At 40.0% G+C, this 13,110-nt stretch overlaps 1 protein-coding gene across 1 annotated transcript in view; it reads left to right on the top strand.

The window, feature by feature from the left end:
* The window catches only part of LOC113406147 (gem-associated protein 8-like), a 34,962-nt gene that overhangs the window by 4,676 nt on the left and 17,176 nt on the right, over window positions 1–13,110 (top strand). The window contains exons 2-3 of the mRNA XM_026649098.1: window positions 1,665–1,701; window positions 4,570–5,017. Coding sequence (XP_026504883.1) covers window positions 1,699–1,701; window positions 4,570–5,017 — 451 coding nt within the window. The 5' untranslated portion in view covers window positions 1,665–1,698. The remainder of the gene's footprint in view (window positions 1–1,664; window positions 1,702–4,569; window positions 5,018–13,110) is intronic.

Raw genomic sequence — 13,110 nt, 5'->3', positions numbered from 1 at the left:
CACACACACGAAACACAACTTTTAAAAAGATGATAGCATGGAAAACTGTGTGTTTGAGATTAACAGAAAGGGGCAGCACCCAGGTCTTTTATATATCTGTAGGCTAGTTATGCTGCAAGTCACTGCAATGTTTCATTAGTGACCTCAGCTCTTTTTTTTTTTTCTCCTGCCTCTCTTGGCAGGTGGAAAGGAAGACAATCAGTTCAGTCTCTTTGACATTTTTGAACCTGATTCTGCTAACCTTTACTCACACGAGTAGGCCCATTGACTGCATTGGGACTACTCATGTATGTAAGGACTGTTTGCAGAAGGGTTGGTGAGTGAGAGTTTGCATATTTGGGCTCTGTCTCCACTATACAAAGGGTGACAGTTCAGCCTTTGTGCTGACTTGTGGTAGCTTCATGATTTGCATTTCTTTGGTGATGTCAGGATGGACTGCATTCAAATCTCTTCGCTCAGCATTGCTGTCTTAAAGAGATAAAAAGTTGCTGCTTGATCAATAAAGTCATAAATAGGAGGCCAAATGCTGCTCCAACTGACACCCTGGGCAGCCCCAGTGGGAAGAATTCTACTCAGTTGTGCTGGTGTAATCTGGGATAACCCCAAAGAAGTCAGTGGAGTTATTCCTGTTTTACATCAGTGTAACTGAAAGTATAATTTGACCCACTACTTGGAGTAGCTTGAGAGTGTCAGTTAGTGGATTCTTTGGCCCACAGTCATTTTTTAAAAATGGTGGTGGGGGGTTAATCTTTGTATCATTCCCCTCTGCTGCCCCTGGTGTCCCTTCAAATGAGAGTTTCTGGGTGATGACACTATGTGGAATGGGTGGTTTGCTCTTTCAAAATCTTGATATAATAAAATAGCTGTCCAATAGTCAGGGTATTTTTCAAAATTCTCTTAAGTGGTTCGTGTGGGTAAATAACTTTGAAGATTAAAAGTGCAATGTATGTGCTAGGCGATAGTAATTTTAAACTGCAGGTTGTAATTGCAGATCTTTTTATGATCTGGTCCTTTCCAGTTTCCACTTCTGTACTTAACCTCCCCTCCTCTCTCCATTCAAGTACTTGATCATCACCTGAATTTGTCTGTGCTTCCTTTAGGTGAAGCAGTGTTGCAATCAGGGAAGCATAAAGTGGGAGAAGAGGAGATGGTTATACAAACAATTACAACATAGGATTAAAAATAAACAAAAACCTTACTACCTGAGTGAAATCAAAATGGTTTTAAAAATGCTTAAAATAAAAAATTGTATAGGATTCCTTCCGCAAACACTGCTGAGGGATAAAGTCAAGTGTTTCTCATTTAAGGTCATTCCTTAATGTCATTAATTTTGAAGGTACCTAGAAGCAGAGGAAGCCACTATTGTGTGAAGGATTAAAAAAAAGGGTAATGAGACCAAGTTTATTTATATCTTCCTGCATTCTAGGCTGCGGGGAGTGGGGTGCCCTTTGATCTTCTTGAGCCTTCAATATTAATAATCTCCAATATTTAAAAGTTCCTTACTAAAACTAATTAGAATAAATGAATAAGAGGTTTCAAGGATTCTCTGATTATTCAAAATCCCTCATCTGTTGACTTGTCTGTAGCTACTAGGGTTCACTAGAGATGCTTTCTGTGTTTTAACTATCTTTTTATAAATTAAAAAACATTATTTTCTTTTCTAGTTTACGTTGATCATTGGAGAAAACTCCACAGGTGATGGTAAGCATTCTTTACTTACACTGTGTATCTGAGAGTATGGGCAATGCACACTTTGTATGTTAACTGCATATACAAGCAAATTGTATTGAACCGTCAGCACATATTTAAAAGAATTGTATTTTAAATTAGTTAAATTGCATTCAAAGTAAAATTCATTTATTAAAAGTATTGTTTGATTGGTCTCTTCAGAGAAGAGTCTAGAGACATATGACAGGAAAATAACAGAGAAATCTGCTGATCACTCTTCTTAGATTTATAGCTTTTATATGGTTGAGAAAACTCCTCTGTATTTCCATTTACACAGCAGCTGAAAAAACACAGACATACAGCTATATTCCATAGTTAGACTTTAATGTGTTCCTTTTCCTTCTTTATCCCAATCTAAAACATCCCCTTAATTTTTTTTCAACAGATGGATTTTTAAAGTTCTGTGAAAGAGTGAGGTTTTCTAGGGTCACTTTTTTTCCCCTCCCAAACACAGAAGTATTTGGATAAGCACCAAAATCACAATTCTGTCTACATGAAGTGGCCCTTTGTATTCCTCTCCCCCTAAATTAACAACTGGGGCTAGTCAGATAGGCAAATCAGCCAGCTGTATTCCAAAGTTTTCAGTGAGGTCATCACCAAGGCCCATTTTAGAAACATTTTAGTTAAAAAGAACTGAAGATATTTTTTGTATTTTAAAAAGATATGTTGTCATCTTGGGGAATACATAGAATATATGAAACTTTCCTTTTTTGTTAAGCTGTATTAACTGCTCTACTGATGTTCCCAAACTTGATTTTTAATTATTTCAGTGGGAAAAATTAAACAAAGTGCTTCAGAACTAACTCTGTGAAATGGGAGTTGCAACTTCTCAGACTTGACCACAGAATTTTCTGGTCTTGACTATACATTGAAGAACTAGAGTCAGGGTGACATTCTCATTTAACGAAAGCAAAGTAAAAACATTAAATATCCTGGTTTTTAGGAGTTCATAACAGTTATAAATAAATAAATACATCCTAGCAACAGGGCCAGATTCTCCTCTTACACCAGCGTAAATTGGAAATAAATCCCCTGAAGTCAGTGGAGTTTCACCAGCACAATAGAAGTGCATGAGGCACAACTGTCCCATAAAGTCTTAGCCAAAAAGACACACATTTTGTTATGCATTTCCATAAAAATTAATTGGGTGGCTGTTTTTTAAAATCACTTGTATGACACCATAGATTTGCATAAACAGGTGAGACACAATCCCTGACCCAGTGTTTAAGTGAAATAAGAAAAATAAAGTTTATTAGCTTGAGACTTTTTGTTCTTGCAACTACTTAAACATAACCTTAAAATTATGTTATCAGTGTTTTTAAGCCCCTTTTGGGGGAGGGGACGGGGGGGTCAGGAAGGGAGGTTGGTTTCTGGGCAGGGATGGTAAAACTATAGCTATGAAGTGTCACTAAACCAAATTCATTTATTTTTTAAAAAAATCATTCTTGGTGATTTAGGGTATTAATAATACAGGTAAGGAAAGCACCTTTAAAGTATAATGTTTCATCATGACAGTATCCCTGAAAAAGAAAAGATGACCTTCCACATTTAAGTCTAAAATAGTCCAAATGTGTGGCAAAAAAAATAGATCAAGTAAAACTCTCCCTCCCCTGAGAGAGACACAATATCTAGACCAAGGAGATGCATTATGGGACGAACATCAGACTTTACACTAAATTTCTTGGCTTTTGTCCGTTTTAAGACAGACACGTGTTGTTGCATCATGGGTATCCAAATGAATGAAGTGAGACCAACTTGTTTTTAAATCCAACATCACTTTCCATGCATCCAGAGCCCTTGCTCAGAAGCTCTACCCCAAGGGCAGACAGTGGGCAAACACCACCCCAAGAGTGATTTAGCTTTCCATTATCCCTGACCTTTCTCCAACACTACCCATGTGTAGCCCAATTAGTAGGGGACGGGAACCTATTGCAATCTTTTTCTATACAGAATTTACTATAAATATAGGGTCTGCTGCACTCTCATAGAGTTATATGGCTAGAATAGAGCCAGGGGTAAACTGTTCTGTCAAGCAAACAAACATTTTTAAAAACAGTTGTTGCTGTTTTACAACTTGTTACGTTTTATAACTGGAAAGAAATATTTTAGTTTACTTCAGTCAATGAACTTTATTACCCTTTTTCAGATTATAGCTGCTGATGAATACAGAAGTGAGATTTACTAGCAGCACGGCACTTTGCTAAGCATGGGTGGGGTTTAATTGAGACCTTGACTAAGGTTTGATTGAGATGTGACTAAGTTGCCATCTGACCTCTACCACTGAAATCATTATGACAAGGAGATGGGGTAAATGCATTACTAAATGAAATAGGTGCCTTTATTTAATATAGAGGAATTTCAGACGCGGTACCCTCTGCCTGTTAACATGAAGCTTGTGTATTTGTAGTATTTGGCTTATCCCACACACACTTTGAAGTAATCAGCTCTCATTCAGCTCATCTTTCACCTATGTAGTATATCAATTCACTTGAATTCATTTGTATTTGTAAGTGCTGAGTATTTATATCCACACAGCTCGGTTTGCATTAATACATTTCAACATTTTGCCCCACTGGAGTGGCTTCCACTGTAATAACAGAGCTTTGGGGGAAAGCTTTGGTGCAGTCATTCTCATTACTTTCTTCCTTGGTGACTAGTAGCGTGAGCAACATGATCTATTTTTGTATGTATAGTATGTTCATGCTTCAAGCACTTGTCATTTTTCCTCCAAAATACATGTTTTTTGTTATCATAGGAAGTAAAGCATTTGGAATGAAAAAGCTTTTCAATTCTAGGAGTTGCCTCAACACTGTCTCTCCCCTCTGCTCCCACTTTTTTCAGGAGGACTCACTGCATGAAGACTCTCAGCCATGGTATAATCAACAAGTATATGCAAGATACTGGAAGCATTACAATCAAGCCATGCATTGGATGTACAAGCACAAAAATGCCTACAGGAAAGCCATGGAGTCCTTTTATCATCTGTCATGGTATCCATCCGAAACCTTTCCTTCAAGCCGTTACTCAGATTGGGATGGAGGCAACCCATCGGATGCTGACAACTATTCTACTTACGCTCCAAACAGCAGAGCGCGATACCCTTCCTGGCCCCAGCAATACCCAGGTGCCCATTGCAGTTCTGGAGTGAGCAAGGATATGGGCAGGGATTCTGAAATGGAGAAGGATTCTGAGTCTGAAGAGGAGATAGAATGTGATCTGAGCAACATGGAGATCACAGAGGAGCTCCGCCAGTATTTTGCACAGACAGAGGCGCACAGGCAGGAGTTACGTAAGTTCAGGCATTGTTTATATTATATACTTTCAATTTCAGGCTGTAATGAATATGTCCTTAATTCAACATTAGGGTGTTGCAATATAATACACAGGAGTAATCAGCACTAGAAGTAAATGAACCAGTGAAAATACTTGTGGTTTTTCTCCATAGAGAGAATGAGTATGAATGCTTTGGAGAGTAGAAGGAGCATGTATTTGTTCAGGAGAAAATGATTTGTTTAGAGCAATTCTGGGGGAAATTAAGGAATCTGTAGCATTAAGGTAGATAGTGAAAATCTCCATCTTTTTCCTCAGCAGAACAGGTAATACTCATATTTTAATTATAATCTTCTTTCTATAAAAATGATCCTTTGAGTTGTTTCCAACTTTCCATTACTCTGTCCCTACTATGCTCTGGTTTATCCTACAAATACCCAAGTGCTGAAAAATTTTTGCATTGACAACCAATACTTCCTTTAAAAACAAAAATATTTTTTTAACATTTCAAAATCCTGAATCAGTTGATCCTCACATTTTAAACTAAAGCTTAAGTCAGTTGAGTTTAAAAAAAAGAAGATATCAATATTCTCAAAAATCTGGGCTTCTTAAGGTTAAAAATTTAGTAAAATCCTAGATTCCTGAGAGGTCCAGCCCAAAGGAAATTCCTAGCTATGTTGTTTAATGCTGAAGGAAGCTGCAATGTACTCTTTTAAGATGGAGTAGCCATTTGCTTTATTTTTCTTTGGCTCACCCAACAGTAAAAATTCCAAGACCTCTCTTCCCCCTCGTTACCCTTCAGTGTTGTGCAGGAAATATTTTTTTCTTTCACATTCAAAGCCTCAAGCCCAGCTCTGGGAAAATAGAAGGGAGGATATTAGCCAAAAAAATCAGTAGGGGACTTTTTGCAAGTCTCAGTCCTTGGAGATATCCAAGTCATCTTTATCTCTGTGAAATCCTTTAAAGAAAACAAAGTGTCTTGTTGTCCTGATTTATAATTTATTGCATAGACAAATAAACTTTACAGGCAAGTTTACAATCTGTTTTGAGGAAACAATGTGAAAAAAATAATTTTCCCCACATTATTTGCATGGGAAATATTCAGCATAAATGCTTAATAGAATGAGCTTTCATTGTAATTATGCTATCCTTTCTCTGGACATTAAGGAGGGAGAGAGGAAGGAAATAATTAAAAAAAAAATCTAATCAAGCAAGTAGGAATTTTTTGTAAATTACATTCTGCTGTTTAAATCCTTAAAGTTGAGAATATCTGGAATGCTGAAACACACAGGAGTAAATGTACACATTCAATCAATAGCAAAATCAATGAGTTATACCTTGCAAGGAATATAAATGGCAAGAAGTGGTTCTTTAAAGATATTTGGAGCAAGAGAACGACAAAGGAAAGTGTAGGTCCTCTACTTAGCCAGGGAAAGCGAGCTAATGACTGATGACATCAAGAAGACTGAGGTGTTTAATGCCTATTTTACTTCAGTCTTCACTAAAAAGATTATTAGTGACAAAATACTCAATACAATTCACATTAACAACAAGGGGGAAGGAACGCAAGCTACATTAGGCAAAGAGGAGGTTAAAGAATGTTTATGTAAGTTCGATGTTTTCAAGTTGGCAGGGCCTGATAAAATTTATCCTAGGATACTTAAGGAACTAGCTGAAGCAGTCTCAAAACCACTAAGGACGGGTAAGCTCCTAGAGGACTGGAGGAGGGGAAAAATAGTACCTATTTAAAAAGTGAAACAAAGAGGACCTGGGGAGTTATATACCAGTTAGTCTAACTTCAGTACCTGGAAAGATTCAGGAACAAATTATTAAACAATCAATAGCCAGCATGGATTTGTGAAGAACAAAGCGTGCCAAGCCAACCTAATTTCCTTCTTTGACAGGGTTACTGGCCTAGTGGATGGGGGCAGGGGGGAAGCAGTAGATGTGTAAGTAAGTAAAGGGCTTAATCTTGATTTTAGTAAGGCTTTTGACACAATCATGACATTCTCATAAGCAAATTAGGAAAATGTAAATCTAAATGAAATGACTGAGGTGGGTGCACAACTGGCTGAAAGACTGTACTCAAAGAGGAGATATCAGTGGTACACTGTCAAACTGGGAGGGTGTATCTAGTGGGGTTCAGTAGGGGTCAGACCTGGGTTCAGTATTATTACATATTTTCATTAATGACTTGGATAATGGAGTGAGTACGCTTATAAAATTTGTGGATGATGCCAAACTGGGAGGGGCTGAAAGCACTTTGAAGGACAGAATTAGAATTCAAAAGAACTTTGACAAATTAGAGAATTGGTCTGAAATCAACAAGATGAAATTCAATAAAGACAAATGCAAAGTGTACTACATTTAGGAAAGCAAAATCAAATGGACAACTACAAAATGGGGAATAACTGGCTAGTAGTACTGCTGAAAAGAATTTGGGGATTATATTGGATCACAAATTGAATATGAGTCAATAGTGTGATGCAGTTGCAAAAAAGGCTAATATTATTCTGGGGTTTATTAACAGGAGTGTCGTATATAAGGTACAGGAGATAAATGTGCAGCTCTGCTTGGCACTGGTGAGGCCTCAGCAGAGTACTGTGTCCAGTTCTGGGCACCATACTTTAGGAAACCTGGACAAATTGGATAGAGTCTGGAAGAGAGCCAGAAAAATGAGAAATACAACCTATGAGGAAAAGATTCAAAAAACTGGGCATGATTAGTTTTGAGAAAACAAGACTGAGGAGGGTACCTGATAGTAGTCTTCAAATATGTTAAGGGTTGTTATAAAGAGGACAGTGATCAATTGTTGTCCAGGGTAACAAACCTTGTGGATAAGGGGGGAAGCAGTAGATGTGGTATATCTTGATTTTAGTAAGACTTCTGATACTGTCTCACATGACCTTCTCATAAACAAACTAGGGAAATACAGAGATGGAGCTACTATAAAGTGGGTGCATAACTAGTTGGAAAACCGTTCCAGAGAGTAGTTGTCAGTGGTTCACAGTCAAGCTGGAAGGGCATAACAAGTGGGGTCCCTCTGGGATCAGTTCTGGATCCAGTTCTGTTCAATATCTTCGTCAATGATTTAGATAATGGCACAGAGAGTACACTTACAAAGTTTGCGGATGATACCAAGCTGTGAGGGGTTGCAAGTGCTTTGGATGATAGGATTAAAATTGAAATGATCTGGACAAACTGGAGAAATGGTCTGAAGTAAATAGGATGAAATTCAATGGGGACAAATGCAAACAACTCCACTTAGGAAAGAACAATCAGTTGCACACATACAAAATTGGAAGGAGTACTGCAGAAAGTGATATGGGGGTCATAGTGGGGATCACAAGCTAAATATGAGTCAACGGTGTTACACTGTTGCAAAATAAAGCAAACATCATTCCCAGATGTATTAGCAGGACTGTTGTAAGCAAGACATGAAAAGTAATTCTTCCGCTCTATTCTGTGCTGATTAGGCCTCAACTGCAGTATTGTGTCCGGTTCTGGGCGCAACATTTCAGAAAAGATGTGGACAAATTGAGAAAATCCAGAGAAGAGCAACAAAAATGATTAAAGGTCTAGAAAACATGACCTATGAGGGAAGATTGAAAAAAATGTGTTTGTTTAGTCTGGAGAAGAAAAGATTGAGAGAGGACATAACAGTTTTCAAGTACATAAAAGGTTGTTACAAGCGGAGAGAGAAAAATTGTTCTCCTTAATGTCTGAGGATAGAACAAGAAGCAAAGGGCTTAAATAGCAACAAAGGCAGTTTAGGTTGGACATTAGGAAAACTTAACTTCCAGCCCTATGTTTCTGTGATTCTGTGTAATACACTGCTCAAGGAAAATAACATATAAGCAACATAAAGAAGCTCAGCTTAGCACCCGATGTGCAACCTGTACTCATGTGAGGAGTTCTGCTGTGTCAGAGACAGGCCTCTGTCCACTGTTGAAAATTTTAATCTGAAGAGAGAGAAAACACTTCGAGAACTACAACTAAGACAGTTTAGAAATGCAGAATGTTTTCCTGTTAATTTTTTTCATGCATGGTAGGTATTTGAGGATTGTCATGATTAAGGCAAAGACCTGATACTCAGGAGATCTGGGTTCAGTTATTGGCTCTGCCACCGACTTTGCTGTGTGACCTTGGGCAAGTTATTTAATATCTCTGTGCCTCAGTTATAAGAGGGAGGCCTCTTAAAAGGCTCAGAGCTCTGAGTTGGGACGCCAGGGCTTCTATTCCTGGCTGTAGCACAGACTTATTGGGACACCTGAGGGAGACACTGAGGTCCTGATTGTGCTCTCACGCTAGTTTTGGCAGGTGTAATTCCATTCAGTTCAGTGAAGTTATTCTTTATTTACCATGGGGAAAGTGAAAGCAGAATCAGGCTCTTCTGTGTGCCTCAGTCTCCTCATCTGTAAAGTGCAGATAATGATTACCTGCTTCATAGAAATATTGCAGCTAAATTAATAAAGTACTATATATTTATAAATTGCCCCCACAGCCTCAGATGAAAGATGCTTTTTAAGTGCAAACTTTTATTATTAATTCACAAAATACACTACCTGCACGTTCAGGAATAACTCTGCTTCTGACCAATAAATAAATAAATAAATAAAATAGATTTTTATACATTCTGTTGGAGTTGCTTAAAAAAGGAAAGTAGCTAAGCAGAGGGAGGGGGAAATACTATGTTCTCTACTGTGTGCTGTAAACGAGTAGTAGTGAGCTCTGTTGAGACCCTGTGGACAGTGAAAGATACGGTGCTGCTATGTTTAATTAGATAGAGCTATTGATTTTCCTGAGTACTGTTTTTAAGCCAAATGAAATTTATAGAGGGTTCATGAAGCTGAACTCTGTCATGACACTATCTTGTTCTGTCTTTCATCTTTGAAGCTGTATTGATCCTTAAGGAAAGGTAGACGAGGCAGATAAAAGTGATCACATTATCTGCCTTGTATATGTTCTCTCTCAGGTCTTTTTCTCTTTGTAATCCATCACAGCCAGACTTGGTTCTGGCCTGGTAGCCTAGTGACCATGAAGGGGGCTCAAGTTCAATATCTTGTCGTTAATTATTTGTATCTGCCATAAGAGTACATAGTGCTACACACCACAATGTGTGCTGAACAATTAACGAATCTACACCCCAAGAAATTAACAATCCAATAATACAAGTGAAAATAAACTAATATAAATCAGAATAAACAGACATGGTGTTTTATGGGTGTTGAGGGAGGCATGCTTTACAGAGAAGTTGGGGATTTAGACTTGTTTTCTTTTGAATGATTATAGTGCAAGAACTTGACGTATGCTAATTGGGATTTTATTCCAGAATGGTACAGTAACTCCTCACTTAAAGTCGTCCCGGTTAACGTTGTTTCGTTGTTGCGTTGTTGTGTTGCTGATCAATTAGGGAACATGCTCGTTTAAAGTTGTGCAATGCTCCCTTCTAACATCCTTTGGCAGCCGCCTGCTTTGTCCACTGCTTTCAGGAAGAGCAGCCCGTTGCAGCTAGCTGGTGGGTGGTTGGAACCAGGGTGGACCAGCAGCCCCCCATCAGCTCCCCGCTCCCCTAAGTTCCCTGTGCAGCAGCTGTCCCTCCCCCCACTGCCATGTGCTGCTCCTTCCCTGTGCCTTGGAGCTGCTCCCAGAGACTCCTGCTTGCTGTACGGGGGGAGAGGGAAGTGGGGGGCTAATGTCAGGGTGTCTCCCTCCCCCCTGCTCCTGCACCCTGCTTACCCCATTTTCCATAGAACAGGGGGGACACACGACAGGGCTCAGGACAGAGGGAGCTTGCTGGCGGCAGCAGCAGCTGCTGTCTCAGCAAGCTGATCTAATTAACAATGTACTTAAAGGGGAAATGCGCATCTCTCTCTCACACACACACAGTGTGTGTCTCTGTCTCTGTCTGCGATGCTCTCTCCCCTCCCTCCAAATATAGTCTTTTATCTGGTGAAAAAAAATTCCCTGAAACCTAACCCCCTCATTTACATTAATTCTTATGGGGAAATTGGATTCACTTAACAGTGTTTTGCTTAAAGTCGCATTTTTCAGGAACATAACTACAATGTTAAGTGAGGAGTTACTGTATTGGGTGGGACGCAGAAAGTCATGGAGTCAGGAGTGGGCAAAGAAGACAAATGGGGCAATGAGGAGAGGACACTGAGTGGAGATTAAGGAACATGGGATAATGCTGGTAAGAAGGGTAAATAGACAAATTTATCTCCATCCTACCCAGCTGCTGCTATCTCATTGATTGTTACTATAGTTACATACAAAAACATATTAAAATAATGTTATTTATTACATTTTCAAGCACTCAAAAGTTACTAACTACTGTACAACCATAACTCCACCCCCTTGTGTGTATGCATTATGGCAATCTTTATTCTGTGATAACATACTGTTTTTCCACAGGATCCTGCCTCATTAAGTGCAAAGGGTGAACTAAACTTAAATTCATTTTATTTTAAAAGCGTCCTCCTTTAATGGCTGATCTACAGACCATTGAAGTTAACAGAAAGGTTCTCACTGACTTCAATAGAGAGCATCTTGCAGACCGTAGGGTGTGGGAGGAATGTTGGAAGAGCTGAGATGTAGTCAAGGATGGAGATGTGCAGTGCCTTGAAGGTGAGGACAGGGAGTTTGAATATTATATGAAAAGAGGGATACAAATTCAGGGGGTAGGGGATGAAATGTCAGAATGATGGGAGAGGATGATGACTGGAGATGCAGTATTTTGGAAAGACAGGGAAAGTGAATAATAAGGAGGTGGGAGAAGAAAAAGTGGCAATTAAAGTAGACAGGATATGTTTGGTCAATGAAGGCTCCTAAATCTACGTGTATCCCAGTACACTCATATGTGTCAAGACTAGTTAGCCACAATACTATTCTTTATAGCCATATATCCATGAAAGGAAAAAAAGAAAATAACGGAGCTTGTTTTTAAGATGTTATGCTTTTTTTCTCCTCCCAGGAACCACTACCGACTTCAAGAACATATAGGCTACTAAAGTATTTTTGTGTTCTGGCAGTGTTCATTGCAGTGACTTTTTACTTTGACACTAAAGCCTTTGAAACTGGCAAACTGAATCTCGCTGCCTGATTGAACACTTCAGTAGGGACAGAGTTTTTTCTTTGCAAAGGCCTCTCTTTTAAAACACCTCCTTTTCTTTCCTTGAGTTCTGCTCGAGTGCTCTCCAGCTCTTTGTATTCTCTTTGTGATCACGTAATCGATATGTATATTACAACTGAGGTGTTTGTTCCTAGACTACCCCAAACTAATTCTGGGAGCAAAATTTAACTGACATAATCTCACAAATCAGTTACATTATCACACTAATCACATACTGTAGTTACGGTATGAACACAGCAGTGCTGTTAACCTACTTCACGCTGTCCTTCCCTATACCCATCACTTGCCCACTCATCTCTATCCAGCAATGAGTTATAAGAAAACTTCCTTTCAATACAGTCAGAATTTTTGTAGCGATTTAATTATTTTACTTTTTAAATTATTATTATGGTTATGATTTTATTATTTTGTTGGACTACGCTGGCTATTGTGTTTGGTTCCCTGCGGAACTGGTGATTCCATTAATCCAGGGGTCACCAACCAGTCGATCGCGATCTCCGGTGGTGCAGCGTGGCTGCTGCTAAGGCAGGCTCCCTGCCTGTCCCGGCCCCACGCCGCTCCCGGAAGCAGCCAAAGCAGCCCTGGGGCAAGGGGGTCTCCCTCTGCGTGCTGCTCCTGCCTGCAAGCAATGAGCAGCACGCTTGCAGAGATGGGCAGCGCGCAGAGCCACATGGCCCCCGCCCCCTCCCAGGGGCCACAGGGGCGCGCTGGCTCCTTCTGGGAGCAGCATGGGGCCGGGGTAGGCAGGGAGCCTGCCTTAGTGGCAGCCATGCTCTGCCACCCACCGGGACCGTCAGAGGTAAGTGCTGCCTGGCGGGAGGCCGCACCCCAACCCCCAGTCCTGATCCCCCTCCCGGAGCCAGCACCCCGAATCCCCTCCTGCACCCCAAAACACCTGCACCCCAACCCCCAGCCCTGAGCTCCCTCCCGGAGCCAGCACCCCATACCCCCTCCTGCACCCCAAGCCCCAGCCCTGA

This window comes from Terrapene carolina, unplaced genomic scaffold (genome assembly GCF_002925995.2).
Source record: "Terrapene carolina triunguis isolate 2854851 unplaced genomic scaffold, T_m_triunguis-2.0 Scaffold23, whole genome shotgun sequence".
NCBI classification, from domain to species: domain Eukaryota; kingdom Metazoa; phylum Chordata; order Testudines; family Emydidae; genus Terrapene; species Terrapene triunguis.
Note: the sequence above shows the minus strand (reverse complement) of the source record. Positions and strands in the feature narration are given on the sequence as shown.